The following is a 27,437-nucleotide window of genomic DNA, read 5'->3' as shown; positions in this document are numbered from 1 at the left end:
GCTTTGCTAGACAGCAAAGTTGACTGCCGCAGTCAGAACCCTTAAGGCAACGTCAAGGGCAGTAGCAAAGCAGTTTTATGATCTGTGCCTCCAGAGCAGAGCCTGGGCTCCAGGGTAAGGCTGCACTGGTACATCTGAGGCCCATCAGTCACTAGGACCCAGGAAGCAAAAGCACGGGGACTGAGGATAGTAAAGGGAGTATTGGGGGAGTATCCCATACTTCAACTCATTTCAGTAAGCGGAAGGTTTTAACTAAAACTCAGCAGTAAGAAGAATCAGGTGTCCTATTATATTTATAAAAAACCTGCCAATCATCGCTGTTTCTGTGGCAATGAACTCCTCTACACACATGTCCTTACATACATCGGGGAGTGTATTTGGAGGATAAATTCCTAAATTTAATTTTAAGTAAACTAAATCTTGATTAAACTTCCCCAGAAATTATTTTACTTAGGCTCGGAAAGTCAGCACGCACCTAGTCTCAATTATTTTGAGTGAAGAATCAGATCCTTGTAATTCTTTACTTCCTCTGATTGCAAGCTGAATAAATAAATAAAGGGAAGCGTTTTCATTTATTGACTTTTGCAGTACGTGCTTTAAACTGAAGTCAGGGACTGCATCTCAATCAGCTTTGCTTCCTGGCACTTTGCACGTGCCTGGTAGAGAGTAAGTGTTCAATAAATGTGGGCGGGAGAAGAAGGAAGCATCAACTTAGCTTCCGAAGGCTCATTCTCAACATGAGAAAGGCTCACTTACGTCCTTTCTGCTGGGTTAAAAACAGGTTTGAGTTACTGCTCTTCTGTGTACCAAGATACATCCTTGATCAAGAAAAACTGTATCCCACGTATATGTGTGTTGTACAGAATTTAGAAAAATATACAGCAAACTCTCACCTCTGGTAAGGGGCAGGGTCATGAGAACTGCAGCATTCGGTTGCTTGGGCTTCTGCAAACAAAAACCTCAACGAAGAGTAGCTTAAAAATGAAGATTTTTTTTTTTTCCTGACATTAAAAGGACAAGAGGAGGACAGTTCCCAGTTTGGTCAGGCCAGTGGCTTAGAAGCATTTGTTACCTGGGATCCAGGGCTTCCCCTCTTCCCACTTGCTTGTTCTCAGGGTGTCCAGGGTCCTCGGGTGGCTTCAGGAATTCTGGGTGTCCTTTGTCGACAGGACAAAGTTGCTTATGTTAGTAGGTGAGGAAAAACTGCCCCCAGCAGGCTCACTCTCAGGTCCCACTGGCCGGGATGGGTCCAGCCCACGCTTGACCCTGTCCTTCGAAAGGGAAAGGGGATCCCTGTGGTTGGCTTGGACCCAGCCTGAGTCTTCCCCTTGGGCTGGGAAGGGACCCCTATCTTGAACACATGGCCCTGCAGAGGTCAGCACCCAAAAAACCACCATGCCTTGCCGTTAAGGAAGAAAAGACAGGAGTGGATTTGAGTAACAGAAAGCCCAGGGACGCTCAGCTTACTGTATTCCTTTCGGTATTGTTTCAGTTATCAACCTCTGCAACTACTTTTTAGGACGTGTGACTACATCCAACTTTAGTAAGATTCTTGATCCCCAGCTTCAGGGCAGGGTGGCCCAGTGATTCACTGAGTTTACGGATGGTGGGTTTTTCCTTGCAGCTCGAGTCACGTTGAACCAAAGCAAATCTCTTCTGCCTCAGTGTCTTCATCTGCAAAAATTAAAGGAATGACCCTTTCCACTCCCTGCGTCTCAGGGATGTTGGGAGTAAGTGACAGCGTGAACGAAGGTACCCCACGGGGAGAATGGTCATTTGTCCTGTGAGGTACCCAAGTCGAAGGGAAGCTGTGAAGTGTATCAAAGCTTATGGCAAAATTCAAGGCTGGGGTGAGAAAAGAGAATGAATCCACGGCCTTGTTTATCAAATCAGTTCCACTGATGTTGCAGTGGGGTCTTGGGGGGGTTTTGTTGTTGCTGATGTCGCTGTTACAGTAGGATCGTCTTCTTCAAAAGGAAAGGAGCATGAAAACCTAGTAGGGGGACAATTTCTTCTTTCTCAGACTTTGTCAGAGTGGAGGACTGAGGAACACCTTCTTCGCTGCCTGCCCACCCCGGGGTCAGCCCCTCTCCCGTACTAGCCACCCACTGTCCTCTGGGTAACGGGCGCTCCCTCACCCGCCCACCCGGGCCCCTCCTCTGAGAGGCACCCCTTCATCTCTTTTCCCACAGACCTCCCGTCAAAGTCCTTAATTTCTCTGAGCTGCTGATCTCAGATGTTCAGTTCTGTCGTCAGGGAAACATGCGGGTTAAAGCACTCAGATGTGGATGCCAGATAACCGTCAACATATCCCAGAGGGCATTTGCACATAGAGAAGTCTTTATGAACCTGGAGTTAGTGACAGGAGCGTGTAGCACAGCGGGGCCTCCCCACTGTGCCTCTGGCCAGCCGGCCGACGTGACTTTATCAGCACAGAAGGGCGGGCAGTTCAAGGCCCCCGTCTCGGAACCCCGTCCCATCATCTCCCCCCTCCATCAGGACGCACCCCTCCCCGACCTGGCCTAGCAGGGCACAGCTAGGACTTCTGCTCTGTGCTTTGCCATTTACACCCTTGACCCCATGAGGCTGCATTTACAGCCATTCGGGGCTGTGGCGTCACTTGCTCCGGGAACCCTGAGCCCGGGACGAAGGATGCTGTCCCGGTGCCGAGGGCACTTGTGTCCCGCAAGGCTCCTGCCTCCACATTCCTCTGGGTTACTCAGAATGCAGAGGCCGTTCTCCTCCCTCAGTTGAACAGTTGATTACTTTTCAATAATTTGGTTTAGAATTTGTAGTAATTCAAAGGCCTCAACATTTTTTTTTTTTTTTTTTTGCCTATAAATTTGTTTGCTTGGAGTTTTGCCTGTAGGCTGCTCCAGGAAACGTCACTGCTTATTATCCGTCGTTATCATTAAATGGCATCATCTCCCCTGGATCCTCAGAATTCACTGAGTGTGTGCAACCTCACCTTCAGTTTGTTCTTTTTCTGAAAAAGGACGTGAGCCTTGCAGTCGGCCTGTTGAGAACAATGAATTGGTTGGGAGTAACCCTCCCCCCGCCTTTGCCCCCAGTTCTGCCGCCAGGAGCGCCTCTCGTCCACCAGGCGGTACCGGGGAGCCCTGTTTGCCAATCAGCCGACCACGTTCATTACCCCGGCCAGTGGCCTGCTCAGAGCCAAGCTGGGGGAGCTGGTCGTGCCGTGCGGGGTTTGGGTCACGCACATCCCTCGCCAGGCCAGCATCTTCATCGGACCCGTCCCAAGAAAGAAGGCGGCGACAGTCACGTACCTGTCGGAAAGGTGGATCTTAGGTAGGAACCCATGCACAAGACGACGCTGTGTCCTGGGCGGGCTCGGGGGTAACAGGGAGGTGCCTCGTGATTGCAGTAGCCATTGGGGGTCCCCTTCAGAGCCTGGCCACTGGACCAGGTTTCAGAGGGGAGCCTCGGGCCCATGCCCCCTTGCACGCAGCCTGGGGGCCTCTGCCGGATATCTCAGTGTCCACGTATCTGCCTTAACAGAGTCCTGTAAAAAGAGAAAAACACTCCTGTGACTTTCAGCTGTTACAAGCCCACCTAGACATTCCTGCTTTTTACTGTCAGCCCAGGTGCAGTTCGCGGGGACGAAGGAAATCCTATTAGAATTGTGCCACTTGATCTCCCGGCTCGTGTGAAAGACCCACTAGACCCTGAGCTGCCCCAGCCGTGAGGCCACGGCACCAGCCTGGCCGCCCCCAGCTCCTGGGCCCTCCCACTGCGTGACTGCCTCGCTCTGCGTCTGGGGTCTCGGCCAGCGCCGGCTGCCAGGACCCGCCACTGTCCCTCCCTTTCAGGCACTTGTCCTGATACTCGTTTGTCCGTGTGCTCCAAGTGGTACGTTTTAGCACAAAAGGACTGGGGCTTTTATTTCTAAAAGCAAGTGTTGTGTGAATGTGACGTGGGTGTCTGGCGTCGATTCTGCTACGTTGGGCAAAACACCCCCCTCGAGCCGGCAGGGGAGGAGGTAGTGCCAGATGAGCCCCGATTCCTGGGAGGCTGGAGGCTGACACCAGCAACAAGGGGCTTCGTCTGTTACCCCAGCTCTGGGGGCTGCAGGGGCCCAGGGGAGGCGGCCTCGGGCAGCGTATGTGATGTAGTCGAGCATGGTGAGGTGAACTTGGGGCTCCACTGGGTTTGGATGAACGTACTAGTCGGCCTGGCTGCGGTACGGCACCACAGAGCACGGGGCTGAGACAGCAGCGAGGTATTCTCAGCCCCGGGGACCAGGCGTCTGAGATCAAAGTGTCCTCGGGGCTGCTTTCTCCGAGGCGTCGCTCCTGCTTGCAGGGAGCCGTCTCTCCCCGTGTCTTCACGTGGCCTTCCCTGCGTGTCCCCATCTCCTCTTATAAGGACATCAGTCACTGGATTAGGGCCCACCCTCATGACCTCAATTTAAGTAGCTCTTTAAAGGCCCTTTTCCCAAACACAGTCCCATTCTGAGGTCCCGGGGGTTCGGGCTTCAACCTGTGGCCTTTGGGGGACATAGTTCAAGCCATGACATTGAATGAGCCCTGTTTCAGCACTTTTGGCCAAGATCCTTACGTCTTAAGTGTGCTCGCTCTCTCTCTCTGCCTAGGTTTCTTTTTCAATCTTCCTATTTGCTTTCCTTGCCTCTAAATCCCAAACTTCTGGCTTTTCTCACCCCTTCCTAGACATTATCCTTTGACACGTTAGCAGAGACCATGTTTGTCCAGGTTGCATTCGTTTATAATAACCACATTTTATGAATATCTTTTAAGTGACTGTTGGTCAGCCTTTGATATATTTTTAAAGTATGACAATCAAAAGTCATCTTTTACTTTCTGGTGCAGAGTAATTTATTCTTTGCCTGGAAACTAATTTCAAAATACCTATGGTTTCAGCTACAGTCCAGAAGCCAAGAGAGGCTGTTTACTCTTTTCTAAATGCCAAGAATATAGCCCTCAAAACATCCAGTGTTCTGAAACAGAAGTTCTGGTTTTGGTTTTTAGAAAAGTGCATGTATCAAAATGACACCGACTAGAGACCAGAATTGTGCTTTAAAAAAGGAGCCTCAGGCTTCCCTGGCGGCGCAGTGGTTGAGAGTCCACTCGCCGATGCAGGGGACACGGGTTCGTGCCCCGGTCTGGGAAGATCCCACATGCCGCGGAGCGGCTGGGACCGTGAGCCATGGCCGCTGAGCCTGCGCTTCCGGAGCCTGTGCTCCGCAACGGGAGAGGCCACAACAGTGAGAGGCCCACGTACCGCAAAAAAAAAAAAAAAAAAAAAGAGCCTCATTCAGCTAACAGAACTGTGCACAGGATTGATATCAACAGCCCACATCAACAACGAGTCTTTCCAAAGTCTGCAATCGTGCACCGTGCAGAGGGCCGAAGCCTAGGTCTGCACTCCTCTTATTTCCAGGTTGGGGACCTCAGCCGGCCCCTTCCTGGCCCTGGTGCACTTCTGTGCCTGGATTGTGCACAAGTCAGCTGTCTGCCTGGTTCCTCCTGGGGTTTGGCCACTTGACCCCCCGATGGTGGGTTTTCAGGAGGTGAATGTCTACCTGCTTGAAGCCCAGGGTGTAATTTTCCACAGGGCCCTTTGGAGTTCTTTGAGTCTCAGAGCTGGAACTGCGGACCTAGGTTTTTGTTTCTTTCCCCTCCCATAATTCATGTCCTGTTTCTCATTGATCGCACCATCTACGTGTGCCCTTGGCAACTCCCAGGTACTGTGTGTCCTGGAATCCTCGGCTCTCGGCATGGTGAAGTCCTCACCTGTAATTAACATCAGTCCCGAGGCCCCGTCTGCACTGGGTCCTCCCCAGCCTTGTCGCGTGAGTGTTAAATACTTGAAAAATACATGTTCTTTTAGTTTATATGCATCTCTTTCTGAACGGAAGTATGATACAATAGCTCCAGCTTTCTGCAGATGAAGGAGAATTCATTTTTCTGTCTCTACACATATGCACAGACCTACACAACACACAATCTAGGGCATCACCTTTTCTGCCACTAGCTTGTTCTCTGACCAGACCCAAGTCACCTGGGTCTCTCTGGACCTAATTTTACTTACCTCGTGTACGAGACAGAGTAGTAAACACGATGATCGGAGGAGACAACACGGGGGTGCAAAATCTCTCCCATCTGCAGGGGGCAGTGTCCAGGACCGCCGGGCAACGGGACCCACCGACACGTAAAAAATCGTTCCTGACCTTTTGCCAAAGCAGCATTGTCTCTCTTGGAGACTTTTATCCTTCCCATTAGCTTTCAGTACAGATACTTCCAGAGAATATTTTATTGTCAAAATGTGAAATTAAAATGACCAATAAAACCACTTTTAAATTAAAATTAAAACCGTGTTAAAGCACCAGTTTAAAAGTCATTTTGTGATAGCTTATGAAAAGCAGTACTCAGAATTTATCAACTAGAGTTGTTCCAACTAGAATATCAGGTGCCGTGTGAGGTCGAATCCCTGAGAGCTCATTATTTTATTCAAACTGTTTTTAAAATCTTGAACGTAGCTTGGTGTGCCCACTTTCAGATTTGTAATTTACCTTCCAAAATAAAGGTTCTAGGTGTTTTTTTTTTGTTTTTTTTTTTGCGGTACGCGGGCCTCTCACTGTTGTGGCTTCTCCCGTGTGGAGCACAGGCTCCGGACGCGCAGGCTCAGCGGCCATGGCTCACAGGCCCAGCCGCTCCGCGGCATGTGGGATCCTCCCGGACCGGGGCACGAACCCGTGTCCCCTGCATCGGCAGGCAGACTCTCAACCACTGCGCCACCAGGGAAGCCCAGGTTCTAGGATTTTTTAGTACCTTTACACTTATTCCTATATTTTATGGGGTCTTTGTTTTTGCAGACCTAATAGAGTCACAGGGGATAGGCAAGGAGGAGACTTTTTTGGCCATTAGAAACTCCCCCTTGGCGGGGGCAGATGTGGACACTTTCCCCAGGACCTTTGACGTCCTAGCACTGTAATCTGTCCGATAAAACTTTTATCCCTTCACTGTATCTTAAAAACAATGACCCAATGTTTTTGAATATTTTTTTAAAAACTGTTAAATGATCATCCTACCGCCTGGTGTTGCTGGCCTAGAACGGTGTGAACTTAAGAAGTCTCCCACTAGGGCTCCACACGTGAAACTTAAGCCACGTCTTACTCACTGGCTCCGAGCAGAAGCTCACACACACCGAGCTGCCTTCTGACGAAGCCACTGGACCAGTCCCGATTGTGTTCCCAAGTCATTCCCCAGAGTCTGTTTTCCCTGAAACAGCAGCATACTTAGGCCAAGATTCTTGATGAATCATTCACCCAGGAGGAGGAATGGGGATTTTTAAGAAAGACCACACTTGTGGCACTTGAATATGTATGAAAATACACGGGAAAACAAAAGTCAGATTTCCGGCAGCAGGAAGAAAAATGTCACCTTTACCTGATGTTGGTAAAGACGTATTATGTTTTGAAGCACTTTCCAGTACTCTGGTTTCCTCCGCACGCCCACAGAGTATAGTTCCCATCTTACACATTAAGAGACGAAGACCCTGGGGTCTGAGGTACCCGCTGGCGTGGCGGGGCCCATGGGCATCCATTGCAGGTCAGCGGCCTGAGCTGTAACCACTTTTCACTCTTTTTATCCCCACTGGTCTTATCACTGCAGGTTGGTTTGGCCTTTCTCATAGGCACGTTTCCAGTCTCGGGCGCCCTTTTATTGTCTGGGCTACATTCAAGTGATAAAACATACATTTTATACTATTGTGGGAACATAATGTAATAGTCTCAACAGCCTTGCCAAAAAAAAAAAAAGAAGTCTTGCCTCGGCATGACTTTCTTATAACTTATAAAAAAGCATTTGATTTGAATGTCTCCCCATGTCAGTGTTCTCAGGGAAAAATCGCTGATAGCGCGTGGGCCTCGTGCACACTGGCAGGATGGCCGTCTCCACTGAGGGCTGACACGAGACTGGCTCAGACCCACGCGCTCTGAACAGGGCGTTTGTTACAGCCCCAGGCCCTAGGGTTTCCTGATCACGGAGACACCGTCAGGGATCCGAGGAGCATCTCGTCTGTGTTCCAGGTTTGCGCTGTTGTTGCATGTTAGGTTTACGGTGTTCATCGCTAACTGCCTAAGTGATGGAGCTCATGCTGTGGACTGAGCTGGTCCCCACAGAGTCCTGTGCTGAAGTCCTAAATCCCACACCTTAGGCTGCGACTGTGTGTGGAGACAAGGCCCCTAAAGAGGTGACTAAAGCGGAATGAGGTCCTAAGTGTGGCCCTGATCTATGTGGACCGATGACCTTATAAGGGGAAGAGACACTAGGGATGTGCGCACAGAGGAAAGAGCTCGTGAGGACAGAGAAGGAGCGAGGCCTCGGGAGAAACCCACCCGGCTGACGACCGTGAGAAAATAATGTCTGTTGTTCAAGCCACACGATGGGCAGTGTTTGGTGATGGCAGCCCTATCAGAGTGAAGCTGCTCGAAATGAATTCTGAGATGATCGACAGGAAACGACTCCTTTTGGAGATGAGGAAAGTGAGGAATCTGAATTCCTGGGCCAGAGCCACGTGGTGAATTGCAGACCCAGAGTTCCTGGTTGCCCACCTCCCAGCCGAGAGTCTGCGTTTGTAAAGAGTCAGATCTCGTGCAGCTCGGTCACCGCACCTTCTCCTCACTCGTGCACCCACCACCACGGTGGTTCTCAAACTGCGCGGGACGGACCCCGACACCCCACACGCTGGGCTGAGCTCAGCGTGTCCACGTCAAAGCACAGGCACAAGAAGCTTTCCCCGATTTGCAGGAAGAGGGAAAGTCATCGGATTAAATTATCTCATTTTACTTTTTGACTCAATTTTTCTTAAACTGTGGCGCTTGAAGATGAATATGTAGCAAGAAGTTAATACAGAGGGATGTAGGAGAAAGAAAGAATAAAGAGAACATCAAACATTAACAAAATTGAAGCAAAGAGAAAAATCTGTTCTTTGGGTGGGGGGGAGAGGAAAACAAAATCAAAATTCTAGAAACAGTGAAAAAGAAGAGAGTCCAATGAACAAAACTAAGAATGAAATTGGGGCTACAACCACAGATACAGTAAGGATAGCTAAAAATCGTGAGCTCATGATGAATAACTTTATGCCAGTAAATTTAAAAATAGGCAAGATGGATAATTTCTAGAAAAATGTTACCATAATCGATTCAAGAAATAGAAAATCTAAACAGTTTCAACCATTAAGAAAAAAAATGAATTGTAATCTGAAGGATGCCTCACCACCCGACACGAAAGTCGCCTGCAGAGTGATGGCAGCAAGATGGCACGCTGGGAAGCTCCAGGCCCTTGTCTCCCCACAGAAACGTGGAAGAAACGAGCAGAAGCCGTCAGAACCAACTTTTCAGGAGCTCTGGGAAAAAAATCAAAGCTTTACGGCCACCAGGCAAACGCCCAACCAAGCAAAGCCATGTTTACAGCAGTAGGAAAGTCCTGTGCCATTTACTCACCCCGACAGTCTTGGTTTCCCAGTTCCCCTCCCTGAACAGAGACCTTATTTGTTCTCATCTGCCTGGGAGACCTGAAGGACTGACTCACCCGTCTCTGTCTCAAGTGACTTGGACACATGCAAGAAAAAAGGTGACCACCGCTCTTAAAAGCTACTTGGAAATAATAGTGGTTAATATCCGAAAGCTATAAAGAACTCTTACAACTCAATAAAAAAACCTGAGTACAAAACGGGCAAAGGAGTTGATTAGACCTTTCTCCAGTGACGACATCAGCACATGAAAAGATATTCAGCATCACTAATCATTAGAGAAATGCATATCAAAACCACAGCTATTATCAAAACAAACCGTGGAGAGAGTGGAATCTCGTGTACTGTTGGCAGGAATGTAAAACGACAGTTCCTCAAAAAATTAAAAAAAAACAAACTACCCTATGACCTAGTAATTCCAATTCTAGATACATATCCAAAAGATTTGAAAGCAGGGACTCAAATATTTACACGCCCGTGTTTACAGCAGTATCGTTCACAACAGCTAAGAGTCAGAAGCAACCAAGTGTCCATTAACAGATGAATGGATAACAAAATGGGATACATACATACAGTAGAATACTATCCAGCCCTACAAAGGAAAGCTGTTCTTAAACCTGCAACATTAACGAACCTTGAAAACATTATGTTAAAGTGAAGCCAGTCACAAAAGGACAGGTACTGTATGATTCCACTTCTATGAGTTACCTAGAACAGGCAGATTCATAGAGAAATTATAACAGAGGGTAATCGCGTCTAAGGTGGGGGGAGGGGAATGGGGAGTTATTGCTTAATGGGCACAGAGATCGTGTTTGGGATTATGAGAAAGTTCTGGAAATGAGTGGTCATGGTTGCACAGCATTGTGAATGTACTTAATGCCACTGCATTGTACACTTAAAATGGCTTAAATGGTAAATTTTAGGTTATGACTGTTTTACCACAAGAAAATCGTTTTTAAGACACCTCCGCCTAGATAGTTTTAACAGTAAATTTTACCAAACATTACACATTACTGCATAGAAAAGCTATTCACCTCATTTTACGAGGCTAGCCCAAACTCGTTTGTGAATATGGATATAAAAATCCCAAATAGGGCTTCCCTGATGGCGCAGTGGTTGAGGGTCCGCCTGCCGATGCAGGGGATGCGGGTTCGTGCCCCGGTCCGGGAGGATCCCACGTGCCGCGGAGCGGCTGGGCCCGTGAGCCACGGCCGCTGAGCCTGCGCGTCCGGAGCCTGTGCTCCGTGACGGGAGGGGCCACAACGTTGAGAGAACCGCGTACCGCAGGAAAAAAATAAAAATCCCAAATAAAATATTTACAGATTAAATTTAGCAGTGTGTTAAGAAACATATAGTCAGGTAGGGTTTAACCAAAGAATGTAGAAATAAATATCATTCAATCTTTTTTCCTAATCCATTGATTTTTCTCAGTAGATGTTAAAAAGCATTAGAGAAAATGCAGTACCCACTCATGATAAAAACAAAAAACACTTCATCAGCTAGGAATAAGAGCACTTTCTTCACACAGTGAAGGGTATCTATAAAAAACCTACAACATATATTTAACAGTGAAAATCTTAGTTTAAGTCAGGTACAAAATACATATGGCTATTAACCCTTGTGTCTCAGCAGCGTTCTAGAGTTCCTAGTCAAGGGGATACAATAAGAAACACAAACAAAGGATCGGAATTAGAAAGGAAGGGAAAAATCATTTTATTTGCCTACGATATAGTTGTGTATCTAGAAAAATCTAAGAGAATCGTGGTAACCAATTCAGCAAGATTGGTCTTTATTTATGATCCACTTACTAAAATCATTAGTATTCCGACGCCCAGTAGTAAATGTAACAGAAATATAGTGAACTCAAAGCTAGCCCTGTCGTATCATTTCACTCATGTTTCTTGGGTGGAAAGGAAAAGTTGGCATGCTAGGAATAAACTAGATTGTCTTGTCTAAGACACAGTGCAAATTCGCGCTATACCCTTGGAAAAGTATCAGATATGTGAAAGTCTCCAGCCCAATATCAGAGCAGGAAAAAAATGCTGAGAACTGCTCTTTCCTTCAGATATTCAGCATGGCATCAGGTCATTCATTCATTTACGCAGTATTTCTTGAGCATCTCTCAAAAGGGTACAGCCCTTTTCCCGTGGGACTTACATTCTAAAGATGGGCATTTCTTTTTAATCCCGACGGTGATAAATGCTATGAAGAAAACAGGGTATGAGTATGGAGAGAGACATTGAGGTGGGCTTCTTACCGAGGAGCTGTGTTTGAGCTGAGCTCTGAATGTGGTCCAGAGGGATGAGCTCATGTGGAGCTAAGGGAACAGTTAGGGTCAAGGATGAGAGGTGGGCAGAGGCAGTGGGTCTAGAGCACAGAGCGATGGGGGGGGGGGAAGCAGCAGAGCCTGGACCACACAAGGCCCGGTGGACAGTAGTTAGAGGTGTGGTTTTTGTTCTAAGAATAAATAGAAGTCAAAGGATTTTAAGAAGGGGAAATGGGCTCTAAGACATATTTTTAAATAGAAGCAGAGAGAGTGATCTTAGGCTCTTGCAGTGACTCAGGTGATAAATGATGGTGGTTAGGACTAGGGTACTAACGATGGAGGTGGTGTGAAGCTGTTTAATATGTTAAATAAAAACTCTGGAGCCAATTGCACTTGCTGGCAGATTGGACACTGTGCTGTGTTAGGAAAGAGAATAGAAGATGAGTCCTAGACTTGGGTTCTGAGCCCCCGGGAGAACGGTAAGGATCTGTGAAGAAGCAGAGAAGGGACTGGTTTATTCAGAAGAGGAATCAACGTGCAGAGGGAGACAGACTTGCTCGGTGTGGGTCCAGAGAGAAGTACGGGCCGGGCCCAGCATCAGAAAGGACTTCAGGAATATTTGGCGTCTGCTGGGGGACCCTCGCTCTGCAGAGTAGTAGAGGTGACCCCTTATGCGTGGATATCTGGCTACACAGATACTGCGGTTTCCCAGCCCTAAAATTCATAGCTCATTTTGGTAAGTCAAGATAAAGCTCCCAGCAGCACCCTGAGGGTCCCCAAACTCTGCACAAGGACCGTTAGCCACGTCCGGCTGTTGGCAATTGGAGTCTTAGTTCAATAAAGTGACTTGCCTGTCCCACTATTAAAAAAAAGAAAAAAAAAGCATTGGTGGCATGTTGATTCCACATCCCAAGCACACAGAATCATGGCCAGTGAACTTTAACGTGTGCAGATACGTGTGCCAAGACCCGCTGAATAACTCTGTTCAAAAAACAAACAAACAAAACCTGGGTTTTTTTCTTTCCAACTTAAATTTCATGGGAGCTGCTTGTGTACTATTTGTCTCCCTTTCCGCTGGCTGGGACGGGCATTGCTCTAACATCTGTCTTGTGGTCATGTTTTATGGGGTGTTTGAGGATCGTGCACCTGACGTGACACTGGAATCTGGGGACGTGGCTGTCTTCAGATGCCAAATGAACTTGGATAGAAACCACTCTCCGTGCGTGTGTTTACAGCAGGGAACTTGGAGCCGAGAGGGGCTCCCTGGACACAGCTGTCCTGGCTCTCAGCTATTACTCAGTCCTCAAGTGTTCTCCTGGTCCCACTCTGCACAGCACCGTGCGCAGGGGGTTAATTCCTCAGGCAGCAGCATCGAAGAGGTGGGAGGGGCCAGCCACAGGCTTTGTTGTAGCTTCTGTTTTATCTGAATTTAAAACTGGACCCTTCTCCAGCCAGCCTTTTTTCCCCACCACGATGGATGGATGGATGGATGGATGGTGTACAGTGACGCTTGATTTCATGGTCAAAGAATTCAAACAATAGAGAAATACATAAAGACCCAAAATCTTACTACCCTTCCCTAAAGTAACGACACTAAAGATTGAACTGTGTGTTTCAGATTTAACACGTATTTACATAGAAATAAATGTATATAAACATTGCAAATATGCATTGAGGGTTTGTTTTCTATAAAAGGAGGATCACATATCGTTCATGAGTTTTTATCCCAACTCTGTGTTTAGAAGATCCTTCCATTTTAACACAAACAGTAACCTCATTCTTTTTAACCATTGGAGGTGCTGTGATTAATTTATACACTCCTTACAATTAGACATTTGGGGTTATTTCCACTGCTTCTGCTTCTATAAATTCTGTGTGTGTGTGTGTGTGTGTGTGTGTGTGTTCTAATTGGAATGATTTGAATTCAATTTTAAGAGACTGTCTTGAGCTATAATTAGTGTGGCCCAGTCCCAGGCGGGAGTATTTCTGTAAAAGGGATTCGTAGAAGAGGAATTACTGAGCCCTAGGGTTGTGTGTACCTTAAACCTTGATCCACACAGCTGTACCAGCTTACAGTCTTACTAACAGTACCTGGATAGTCCCGTTCCCCAGACCCTCACCAGTACCAGACTTTACCCATATTTTCAGTATTTGGTGATCTCATTACTTAACGTATATGCCGTAATTACTCAGTTACTCGTGAGCATGAGTACCTGGGGGGGGTTCATAGGTCATGAACGGCCAGTTCTCATCTCTTGCCTGTTTTTACATTGGGCTATTTCTCTTTTCCACATTGTTTTACAGCATATTTGTATAGTATGAACTGTAACCTTTTGTGATAAATATAAGATCCTCTCTGTCTCTTATGTTTGTTTATGGTGTTTTCTATGGGTTTTAATTTTTTTTTTTTTTTTTTTTTCGGTACGCGGGCCTCTCAGTGCTGTGGCCTCTCCCGTTGCGGAGCACAGGCTCCGGACGCGCAGGCTCAGCGGCCATGGCTCACGGGCCCAGCCGCTCCACGGCACGTGGGATCTTCCCGGACCGGGGCACGAACCCGTGTCCCCTGCATCGGCAGGCGGACTCCCAACCACTGCGCCACCAGGGAAGCCCTAATTTTTAATTATTATTCTGGATGGAATCAAATACCTCCGTTTCTCCACAGCACCTACACTGAGGTTTCACTTAGGAAGGTTTCCCTACCCTGAATTTTAAACTCATCTCCTGTCTCTATTAATACTTTCACAGTTTTTTAATGTTTAGAGCATTAATCCATCTGTAATGCAGTCATTGTGGGATATGAGGGATCATCCCATCTCTTTAATAACTTAGCTATTCTCCACTGATTTTTAATGCCCCCTTGAATCAGCTCTTAAACTCCCACATATGCACGGGTGGGTTTCTGGAGTTTGTTCTCTTCCACTGATCTATTTATCTATTCTGTGCTAATTACCTGTTTTACTACCGTAATTTTATAGTATGTTTCACTATCTAGTATGTCAATTTCTCTCACATTCTTCTTTTTCAAAGTTGTCTTCCTGTGCATTTTTCCCCCATATAACTTCAGAAGAAGCATGTCAAGTTTTTTTTTAAACAAACATTTGGAATTTGGGGATTATATTGGATTTTTAGATTAATTAAGAAAAAGCATCATCCTTTTGGCAGTCTTCTCTGGCTTTCGAAAATGACATCCTGTCAGGATCTAAATGTAAAAATCGAATCAATAGGTTTTTTAAAACCTGGAAGAAAATATAGCTGAATTATTTTATAACCAGGTATAGGGAAGCCTTTCTACCTGTGATTCACAATCCAAATGCAATAAAAGATTGATGTAATTTGAATATATAAATAAACGTTTAGCATAAGAAAAGTCGAAAGGCAAGCAACAAACAGAAAATATATGCAACACAAGTCGTGAATAAAGGACTAATAACATTAAAATGTAAATCATAATAATACTTCAGTGTTGTAGAGAGAGTTAAGTGGTATGCTGGGTATCAATAATAACTGTTAAGGTTCTATTGTATGTATTACTAATTATAATTATATAATGTATATAATATATATAGCAAACATTAATGATCCTCTGAGATTCAGCTCCCAGGTCAGACCTCCTGTGTGGAAGTGCATTTGTAGTGGGAGGGCTGTGATTAAATTCTGGGGCACCGGCTTGAGCTATAACTAAGATAAGCTATTTTTTTTATTTTATTCATAAAAGAAACCCATTTTTTCTGCTTTGTATCTCACAACCACCAAAGCTTTCCATGTCCTATTGCTCATCACCCTGACTTCTTAAGGTCCTTCAAATATACAGTCATTGTTCACCCTCTGGATAATAATACTAATCAATAAGTTAACTTTAATTTGTCAGTCAGTCAGCACTGACAGTCCATTGCACACCTCTCTCATTCTAACAGCAGCAGAAGGGTCGGAAGCAGTCAGCCGTCCGGCATTAAGGGTAAAGGGCCTGCCTGGAGGCGGCTGCCGGCACAGCTGTGTTGGCCTCTTCCCCTGCACCTGTGGCTCATCCTGGGCCAGGGCCCTTCATGGGATTTTCATTATTTATACTCTGCCTTGTACCAAAGAGTACTTGCTGTAGCTGAGATTAGAATTTGGATCTCCCACATCGTGGACTGGGCAGACCTTCCTGTCTACTAGAACGTTCTGCCATGAAGGGCATGCCCTGTGTGTGCTACATCTAATAGGATACGTGACGACTGAGCATTCGCGATGTGGCTGGTGTGACTGAGGAACTGAATCATTGATGTGATTTTGCTTCATTTTAAATAGCCACATGTGCCATATGGACCTGTGAACATACGGACCGTGCTGCCCAGGACCACTGACGATTTTATATATGATTTGTGTATCTGTGATGAGTTTGTCGTCTTACCACATGCTGGCCGTTGTCAGTGCTAACCTGCTTCTCTTCCTCTAGATTCAGTCACTCAGCACAAGGTCTTTGCCTCAGAGAACCGCCCACTGCTGCCGTGAAGGAGACACCGCTCAACCCGTGGCTGCTGCTAACAGCCCGCCCCGGCGTCCTCGGACGCTCAAGCGAGGGGAGGGTGGACGCAGGAAGGATGCCTTTCTCCACCGTCACGTCTGCCGCCTGTGTGTGTTGTGGTTTTCACATGAAGAAAGCTCCTTTGTGTGGCTTTCTGATGCCTGAGTGTGTCTCAGAGGAGCACTGACCCGCCCTGTTGGGCCTTTTCTATTAAAGCCAGTCTGTGTGTCCTAGTTATGATCATAATTGAGAGGTCCCAGAACCTCTGTCACTGAAGAGCCATACTGTTAAATAAAGGATGGAAATTACATTGTTCTATTACCGAGAACAAAGAGCCCCGAGTTTCTACGTTTCTTTATTAACGTATCGTCTACCCGGTGTGAAGGATGTTGGTCCGTTATCACCTTATGTACCTGAGATTCTTCTCAAAATAATAACGAGGACAGGTGTGAGGAGAACAATTAATGATAATTAGCACCATCAAAGTAGCCCCGCTTCTGCAAGCTTGGTTTCTGGTGAGGAGAGCCTCACCCACAGGAGACCAGGGCCTCTGCAGGCCACCAGGATGCTCGCCATCCCCTGCAGGAAACAGGCATTCGGGCCAAATCGTACACACGCTGGCCGGTCACCTTGTGTAGGAGAGAGATGCTAAATCCCAGCAGGGCCGAAGGTGCCAGTTAGACTCCCTCGTGGTCCTGTTCCCTCCGTGTTGCTTATCTGTCACTCATCTCAGCTGCTATTTCTACCTCAAATAAATGTCAAGTCCCTCAGCAAATACGAGGGATCAACTTCTGGAATAACCCTCCTAGAAGGGCAGTAACGATGCACGTGGAAATAATGAAGGGTTTTCTCTTGGTGCTAATATAACGTATACCCCAAGTCCCCTCATAATACTCCTGCCTCAACAACGTTGAGCCTCAGTGCAGCTCGGCAGGCCGGAGGCCTTCCTCCCACCTTGTGAATCCCGTGTCACTACACCCACTGCCTCCTGGGCTTGGCGACTCTGAGGCTCAGGTATCAATACTATGGCAGAGCTCCCATCGCACCAAAGTTCCCGAGGCAGCTGACAAAACCGTGCTGACTCCCGGTGGAGACAAGCCACAAAGAACTCCATCCCACGGCCACATCAGCCACAGAGTGCCACCCAGGTCACAGGTCCACCCAGGCCTGCATCCTCACAGCTAAGATTCCTGATGCCAGCCTGCCAGGAGCCACTGAGGATTCTCTCTCTAAAAGCTAATCTCTTATGAGCACACTGATTTGTGCCTGGCTTTAAGCATTTTCTATGTGGTACCTCATTTAATCCTGCCAACAAGCCTAAAAGTTAGTTACTAGAGATTTGCAACCCCTTACCCAAAACACATACGGCTAAAAGTGTCTCAGAATTCTGAACTTTTTTTTTTTTTTAATTTTGAAAGGTATGTGGCTCTCACCACTTCTATTCAACATTATATCAGAGATTCTACTGAGAGAAGAAGGCCAGGAAAGGAATTAAGGGCATACAGACTGGAAATGAAGAAGTAAAACTATTCTCAGATCACATGATACTATATGTAGAAAATTATAAGGAATTAAAGAAAAAAGCAGATTAAGCATGTTTAGCAAGATTACAGAATACAAAATCTATATACAAAGCTAACTGAATTGTGTTTCTATATACTATCAATAAACAATTCAAAAATAGAATTAAGAATACAATTCCAGTTACAATATCATGTAAAAATAAACTAAATAGGAATAAATTTAACAAAAGAAGTATAAGATCTGTATACTTAACAAAACATTTCTGAGAGAAATTAAAGTTCTAAATAAATGGAGAAATATACCAAGTTTATGGATTAGAAGACTCAATAAGATGGCTATTTTCCTCAAATTGATCCATAAATTCAATGTAATCATCAAAATACCAGGTAGATGTTTTTATAGACCTTGAAAAGCTGATGCTAAAATGTATATGAAAATGCAAAGAACCCCTAGTAGAAAAAAGTAATTTCTTTAGAAAGAGAAAGTTGGGGGATTTATACTACCTGATTTCAAAACTTATTGGCATAGAGGTAGACTACAGATCAAGGGAAGAGAATAGAGACTCTAGGTATAAATCATATTTATGGTCAAGTTGATTTCAAAACAGGTGCCAAGTCAATTCAACGCAGTAGGATAAAACAAAACAAAAAAACAGAAAGCAGCACACTTACATCCTTATCACACTTACGTCCTTACCTCACACACACAAAGAAAATGCACACGGATCCCTACCTCACACCATACACAAAAGTTAACTCAAGTGGACCAGAAACCTAACTTAGGGTTCCTCAACCTCAGCACTATTGGCATTTTTGGACCAGGTAATTCTGTGCTGCAGGGGCTGTCCTGGGCATCATACTATGTTTGGCACCATCGCTGGCCTCTATCTATTAGATGCCACTAGCACACCTCACCCAGTTGCGACAGTCCAGACTGTCTTCAGATACCCGCAAATTTCCCCTGGAGAGCAGAACTGTTCCCAGCTGAGAACCACTGACCTAAAATTATAAAATGTCTAGAAGAAAACATAGCAAGAAATCTTCTGAAAGGTCAAAGATTTTTTTAGGTAGGACACTAAAGGCACAATTCCTAAAAACATACATTGGACCTCAAAGTTTTTAAAAGTTTTGCTGTTCAAAAGAAACCATTAAGAAACTTAAAAGACAAGTCAGAGACCAGGAAAAATATTTGTGAAGCACATAGCTGATGAACTGTATCCAGACTATGTAAAGAACTTTTATTCATTAACAAGAAGATAAAGAATGGGCAAAAGACATTTCACACAAAAACATAGAGAAATGATTAATAAGCACATGAAAAGATGCTCAACATTATTAGTCATTAGAGAAACGCAAAGGAAGAGCACAAGGAGATGCCACTGCGCCCTCGGGCATGGCTGCAGCCGACACTTCTGACAACACAAGAGTTGACCAGCATGTGGAGAATCTAGGACTCCCATGCACTGCTGCTGTGGCTGCATCATTTTGCAGTTTGGTTTAAAAACGAAACAGACGCTTGCCATATGACGCAGCAACTTCACTCCTAGGTATGTACCCAAGAGAAATGAAAATGTGCCTGCACGAGGACTTGGACGCAAATGTTCACAGCAACGTTATTCACACCAGCCAAAAGCTAGAAGCAATCCATCAGCTGATAAATGGATACCCAAAATGTGCTATACCCATACCATGGATTGCTCCTCAGCAATAAAAAGGAGCAAACAACTGATACAGGCAACAACCTGGACCAACCCCAAGGACACGGTAGTTGAAAGAAGCCAGACACAAAAGACTACGTATCGTATGATTCCATTTAGACAAAATTTCTAGAGGAGGTAAAATTATAGAGACAAACAGATCACTGGTTTCCTGCTGCTGGGGGTAGAAGTGGGAATAGACAGCAGACATTTTGGAGTGTTGGAGATACTCTAAAACTCGGTTGTGATTTTAGTTGTAAAACTATACATTTACTAAAATCGTTGAACAGTACACTTGCCATGGGTAAATTTCTATGGTGCATGCATGAATTATACACCAATAAATTAAAAAAAAAAAAACTATGTGGCAACTTTGGAGCTGTGCTTCTCGGATCCCACTTTAAGAAAGAATCTTCTAGGACTTCCCTGGCGGTGCAGTGGTTAAGAATCCGCCTGCCAATGCAGGGGACACGGGTTCGAGCCCTGGTCTGGGAAGATCCCACATGCCGTGGAGCAACTAAGCCCGTGCACCACAACTACTGAGCCTGCGCTCTAGAGCCCACAAGCCACAACTACTGAGCCCATGAGCCTAGAGCCTGTGCTCCGCAACAAGAGAAGCCACCACACTGAGAAGCCTGTGCACCGCAATGAAGAGTAGTAGCCCCCATTGGCCACAACTAGAGAAAAGCCCACGTGCAGCAACAAAGACTCAGTGCAGCCAAAAATAAATAATTTTTTATAAAGAAAGAAAGAATCTTCTGCTCAGCTGGAATGAATACAGTTAGCTGACGGCTGTTAGTGCCTTAAAGATCCACCTCAGGGCTTCCCTGGTGGCGCAATGGTTGAGAGTCTGCCTGCCGATGCAGGGGACACGGGTTCGTGCCCCGGTCCGGGAAGATCCCACATGCCGCGGAGCGGCTGGGCCCGTGAGCCATGGCCGCTGAGCCTGCGCGTCCGGAGCCTGTGCTCCGCAATGGGAGAGGCCACAGCAGTGAGAGGCCCGCGTACCTCAAAAAGAAAAAGAAAAAAAATCCACCTCAGTTTTCAAGCCGAGGCCACTCTCTTCCCGGGCGGTCATCCCCGGGCAAGAATCGGGCCCAGCGGGCATCAGGGGCCGGGCCAATTCTGCTAATATAAGACCCTGACAGGCACCCGGGCTCCAGAACCTCCGTCCCCACCTGCAGTGTCTGAGGCCTCTCCTCCGTCGTCTCTTCCTTCCTCCTGTCCTGTCACAGCTGTGTCCGCAAGCGCTCCTTGAGAATCCTGCTTCCTCCCATTTTTATTTTTCTCGGGAGTTACTCCCAACAAACCTCTTGCTCTCTTAACTCCCATCAGTGTCAGCTACCCGAGGCCCCCCCACCCCCACCATCAAGGACTGTGATGCATGTGACCCCCCCCCCCAGGCACTCAGGGCCAGCAACCTGCAACCTCACATTTCTTCCGTGACACACACCACAGGAGTGGAACACAGAAAACTACTGATCATCTCGTGTGTTCAGGTCAGATTTTGTTTGCCTCTAATTCAAAAAAACCCTCTATTTTAGTGCCTTTGGATTTGGGAATTGTGGATTAGGGACTGTGGGACTTGTATTCTTATCTGTGGACACTCTGCTTTTTGGCGATATTACACCAGTGGATGGAAGGACTGGGGTTTGAACACGGAGTCCCTACATGGGACTGCAAGCTCGTCGGGCTTAACTGCAGCTCTGAGAATGTCCAATGGACTGGTAATGATGGATTTTTAAAACGTTTACTAATGCCTACCACGTGCAGATAACTACCCTCATGAAACACAGGTCCTTAAACTCAATCAACGTGTTTCCAAGAAGCTGTAATTAGTGGTTGTTTTCAGCCTTTGTTAAATGGCAAAACCCTTTAAGTGAGGTTGCATGAAAGTTGAAATAGATACATCAAGTGGCAACAGAACTGCTCCAGTTAAAGAGTGGGGAGGGAAGAGAGGGTTCCAGATCCTTGCCCAAAGATCCATTCCTTCGTCCCCATGGGATCACCTCCGCAGTGCCTCTGTGGATACTTATGGGATCATCTCAGAGCCACTACATCTGGTCCAATCCTCCCCTTCACTTGCAGAGAAGCTGACACCTTCAACATCATTCAACTAATGAGCAGTAATCCTACAAAAACCATCTAAAATCAGAACTCCCCACTCACAACAGCACAAACTGAAATTGTCTATGAGTAAGGGACAGCCTTGATCAAACTCAGAAAACTGCTTTGAAAGGCAAACAACACTGAAAAGTAGAGTCACAAGTGAGACTTCATCTGATGTCAGTTCAAGCTGCTTTGTGTCATGCCGGCCACTCCCATTATCTTGTACACCCAGTTACACATTTTTTAATAAAACATTTTTCACCATGCGTTACATTAAATACTATTGTCCTCTCATGTGTTCAGAAATGCCATTTAGGGCATTAAAAGATTTAATTTCTAGATAGTTACTTACAATCATGCCGCCTTGTAATTGTGTTTGAAAAGCATATGAGAAAATCCTGAGCTGGCTTCTCGAACTTTAACGCGAATTTGAATCATCTGGGGATATTGTTAAAGGTAGATTCTGATTCAGTAGATCTGGGTGGGGCCTGAAACGCTGCATTTGTGACAAGCTGCCAGATTATGTCACGGAAGCTGCTTGAATTGCAAGGATTTGGAATACTCAGAGGGATAACTTTACATACCATTTAGTTCTGTACAGGAATTAATGATTTGGAGATTTTAATGTCTTTTTTAAACCAAATTGCTGCTTCTAGCCGTGTGCTGCAAATACGTTATAAAATTCGACCAAGGTATTTCTTTGAAAATGCTTAGGGCAGTGACTCTCAACCCTGACAGAACACCAGAATCACCTGAGGGGGTTTAAAAATACACAAACACCAAGGATTCTGATTTAACTTGTCTGGGTATCCATATATTTGGGTTGGGGGGGCGGTATTTGTCTGTTTAGTTCTGTGCAGTTTTTTGTTTTGTTTAATTTTTGAATTTTATTTTTTTTATACAGCAGGTTCTTATTAGTCATCAGTTTTATACACATCAGTGTATACATGTCAATCCCAATCGCCCAATTCATCACACCACCATCCCCATCCCCACCCCCGCGGTTTTCTCCCCTTGGTGTCCATACGTTTGTTCTCTACATCTGTGTCTCAACTTCTGCCCTGCACACCGGTTTTATCACGTGTGAGGTTCATGTATCAACCACCACAGTGAAGATAGAGACCACCTCCATCACAGTGATCCCTCGTGACCACATTCCCCTTTGTAACCACACCTACTAATAACCCCGCTTCCTTACCTCCTGGCAACCAGTAATCTGTTTTCCATTTCTATAACTTTGTCCTTTCAAGAATGTTATGTAAATGGAATCATACAATATGTATCCTTTGGCACTGGCTTTTATCCCTCAGCATAATTCTCTGATAACTCATCTATGCTGTGTGTATCAATAGTTGGTAACTTTTTATTGTTGAGCAGTACCCCATGGCATGTTTACTTAACTATTAAACTATCCCAAGTTTACTTAACTATTCACCCCTTGAAGAGGGTGAAGACGTGCCCCAGGCCAGTGTGATGTTCATTTATCAACTTGACTGGATCATGTGATGCCCAGATATTTGGTCAAACATTCTGGGTGTGTCCATGAGGATGTACCTGGGTGAAATTAACATTTGCCTCGGTAGACTGAGTAAAGCAGGTTGCCCTCCGCACCGTGGGTGGGCCTCATCCAATCAGTTGAAGGCCTGGCTAGAACAAAAAGACTGAACCTCCTTACTAAGGCGGATCTCCTCCTGCCTGACTGCCTTGAACTGAGACATCCATCTCTTCCTGCCTTTGGACTCAAACTGAAACATCGTCCTGCTTGGGTCTCGCGCCTGCAGGCGTTCAGACTGGAGCTCACACCACCAGCTCCCCTGGGTCTACAGCCTGCCAAATGCGGATCTTGACTCTCCAGCCTCCATCAGCACACAAGCCAGTTCCTTACAATAAACGTCTCCTATTGGTTCTGTGTCTCCGGAGGACCCTGACTAATACACTCAGTGTGTGACACAAAGTAGGTATTTGAATGTCTGCCGAACCTGGATTTGAATCCATGGGGAGTTGACAAGCCCTTCAAGGCTTTGAAGGAAGTATGGTGGCATATTGTGATGGATGATTTAGGAGTCTAAGCAGCTTAGCAGCGTGGGATGGAGGGTCCAGTGTTGATGGGGTGGTGGGGGAGCAGAGCCCAGTCTGTCATCTCCCTCCACCAAGGATGGTTCCTGGAGGCAGGATGAACACTGGGACCTACACTTTAACCCGGGTGAAGCCATCAGGCACACAGTTCACCAGCCCAGAGAGAATCCATGGAGTTTCACGGAACCTCTTGGTAAAATTGGGTTCTAGTCTTTACCTGCCACTTGGTAGAACCAGGGCAGGTTGACTTAAGAATCCTGGGAGTCAGGGAAGTTACGTGTAAAGTGGTGATGATTCTGCACTTACTGCACCTGTCATAATAATGCAGCGTCTTTGTAAGGATCAGAAGAAGGTGTGAAAGGCCTTTATAAGCCACTAGGCCCTATAAAAATGTAACCTATGACTATTCTTGTTCTAACAGAAACACAGGAGCTGGTCTGCATTAATCATGAAGAAACAAAAATCAGAACAAATCGATGAGGTGTCTGAGAATAAACCACTGGCAGAGTTTCTCAGAGCACTGAGAGGGACCTTCTGGCCCAGGGTCACCAGCAGTGCTGACTCCTGAGCCACTGCAGAGGACCAAAGCAGGACCCCTGGGAGGAGTGACGAGTTAACCCTAAAGTTTGGCATCTCTCAGCTCTGCCCTTTCAAGGGAATGCAGTGCTCCGGATGTGCCAGTGAGGGTGAGACCGGTATTCTACGCTGATCTTTGGGAAGGAAAGGAAAACAAGGGTATTTACTGTGAAGCATTAAAAAATTAGATCCGAAGCATGAAACTAAAGCAAAATGTGTAAACAGCCACCTCTGCATGAAATAGCTCTATTTTACAGAGCGCATCATTCTGTATTGTGTAGAGGATCAGTGTAGGTTGATAACTAAAATAAATACCAAGCTTCTCTCTCCTCTGTGTTTATATTTAAAGCCACTATTTTATTTCATGTAACAAGTGGTGACTTAATTGCAGATACAGTGAAAAAATGATCATAAACATTTTTGTGTTCTCGTCATTACTTCCTTACACATAACCTTTCCCTTGGTTAGAGAGAATCAATATTGAGGAGAATAGGCTTTATTTAGGAAGAATGCAAGGAAAACAGATAATGGCCAAGTTTTTGACTTCCAAAATATTGGGGAAGAAATAGAATAGGCTTAATAACCTAAAAATACTTCCGCTGCAACATATCTAGAAAACTAAAGAAAAATATTACAAACTTCTTTATAAATGTATTGCAGAACCCCTAAAAAAGAAAGGGAATTCCCAGTGGGTGGGGATCAGGAAGGAGCCATAACCTGAGAACTACCTGAGTCTGAGGGCTGAAGGCTGCTGCCCGGGAATGGGGGGGGAGTGGGCTCTGGGAAGCAGGGGCTTGTGTATAACGGAAAACAGGGTCATTAGAGGAGGTTATGGGCCTGTGTTAGTGGGTGGTATTGGAGTGGAGACCCTCCAGGTAAAACTGAAATTCTGTCCAGTACACACTCAGTGAAGGAGACTAGGAAAAAACTCTATACTAGTTGACAAGCTAGACTATCTGGCTTGGAGTTCCAATCAAGGAGAAAAAAAATCATTCCTTTCATACCATGTTTTATGAACTAAAATTAGAAAAGCAATGACACAAGTACAAAAACTGTACTTATAAGTTTGAAAACATACAAATAATTGATACATAAAAGAAAGCACAATGGAAATAAATAATATTTAGACCTGAAGAAAAAACTCCTTGCTTCAGCTAAAGCAAGATTTAGAGGGAAATATATAGCTCTAATTGCTTACATTAGCAAAGAAAAAAATCACTACAAACTAATTAGCTAAATATTCAACAAAAGAGGTTGGGAAAAGAACTATATAGTAAATTAAAGAAGGACAGGAAGGAAACAATAAAGCTAATAGAAATTAGCAAAGTAAAAATAAAGAAATGAAAGAATTCATCCAACAAAAGGTGATTCTTTGGAAACACTGATAAAATAGGTAAATTTCTGAAAGCCTAATCAAGCTAATTAACATCATAAAAACATAAGAAGGCAGTGTGGAACCCACCAGTAATGTTATATAGTCAGAGATTCTGTAATATGATAATGGTGGTGTGTAATTCACTTAAAACTCCACTTTAGGTTTAAAAAAATGTAGCAAAAATAACCATAACTACAATAATCTGTTATTAGTTATACAATATAAAAGTACATAAATTGAATCATCAATAACCTAAAATATGAGGTGGGGAAAAGTAAAATTGTAAAGCATAAGAATCCTATTTAGGTTAAGCTGTTATTAGTTTAAAATAGGGTGTTATAATTTTAAGATATTTTATGTAAGCCTCATGGTCACCATAAGGGAAAAAACCTGTAATAATTACAGAAAAGCATAATAAAGAAGACAAAGTATAGTGATACCACAAGACATCAAAACACACACAAAAAGACAGCAGGATAGGATTCAAGGAAGAGTGGGTCTACAAAACAACCAGAAAAGAAGACCAAAATGGCAAGAGTAAGTCTTTAGGTATCAGTAGTTACTTTAAATATACACAGATTATATTTTCCAACCAAAGATATAAAATAGCTGGAAGGATAAAAAGAACAAGATCCAACAATACACTGCCTACAAGAAATTCACTTTAGTGTTAAGACATACATAAACTGAGAATGAAGGGCTGGGAAAAGATATTGCAAGCACATGGTGGCCAAAAAAAGGCAGAGGTAACTATACTTATGCCAGAAAAAATAGACTTTAAATTTAAAATGGTAAAAAAGCCAAAGGAAGTCAGTATATAATGATAAAGGAGCCAATATATCAGGAAGATATAACAGTTTTAAGTATTAATGCATCCAACATCAGAGCACCTAAATACATAAAGCAAAAAGTAACAGAGCCAAAAGGAGAAATAAACAGCAATATAATAATGGTTGGGGACTTTAATATCCCATTCTTGACAATGGATAAAGTATCCAGACAGAGAATCAATAAGAAAACAGCAGACTTAAGCAACACCTTAAGAAGGTAATAGACATATACTGAACGTTCTATCTGACAACAGCAGAATACATGTTCTTCTGACATGCACATGAAACATTTTCTAGAACAGGCCATGTATTAGGTCACAAAACAAGTCTTAGCAAATTCAAGAAGATTGAAATTAGTCAAGTATCTTGTCTGACCAAAATGGTATAAAACTAGAAATCAATAAGAGGAAAAGTGAACATTTTACAAATACATAGAGAGTAAACAATACTCTTCTGAACAATCAATGAATCAGAGAAGAAATTAAAGGAGAAATAAAGTATCTTGAGACAAACAAAAATGGAAACATAACATACCAAAACTTATGGGATGCAGCAAAATCTGTTCTAAGAAGGAAGTTTATAGCAATAAATGCCTACATTAAGAAGAAATATCCCAAATAAACAATGTAACTCTATGCCTTAAGCAACAAGAAAAAGAACAACAAACTGAGACCATAGTTGGCAGAAGGAAAGAAATAATAAAAATTAGAGCAGACATAAATGAAACAGAGAACAGGAAAACAATAGAAAAGATTAACCAAAATAAGAATTGGTTCTTTGAAAAGATAAACAAAATTGACAAATCTTTAGCTAGACTAACCAAAGGAAAAAGAGAGAAGGGCCAAATCAATAACTTATAAATGAAAAACAGACATTACAAATGATACCACAAAATTACAAAGATCATAACAGGCTACTATTAACAACTATACACCAACAAACTGGAAAACTTAGGAAGAAATGGAAAA

At 44.7% G+C, this 27,437-nt stretch overlaps 1 protein-coding gene across 1 annotated transcript in view; it reads left to right on the top strand.

Moving 5' to 3' along the window:
* MCPH1 (microcephalin 1) overlaps positions 1 to 27,437 on the top strand; it is a gene marked incomplete at its 3' end in the record, with an annotated part of 293,369 nt that overhangs the window by 214,277 nt on the left and 51,655 nt on the right. Inside the window, 3 exon segments of the mRNA XM_082863622.1 lie at positions 3,072 to 3,298; positions 5,419 to 5,533; positions 5,723 to 5,830. Coding sequence (XP_082719748.1) covers positions 3,072 to 3,298; positions 5,419 to 5,533; positions 5,723 to 5,830 — 450 coding nt within the window.

The sequence above is a fragment of the Leucopleurus acutus genome, assembly GCF_964270905.1.
Source record: "Leucopleurus acutus genome assembly, chromosome: 21".
NCBI lineage: Eukaryota > Metazoa > Chordata > Mammalia > Artiodactyla > Delphinidae > Leucopleurus > Leucopleurus acutus.
This window is presented reverse-complemented; position numbering and strand designations above follow the sequence as displayed.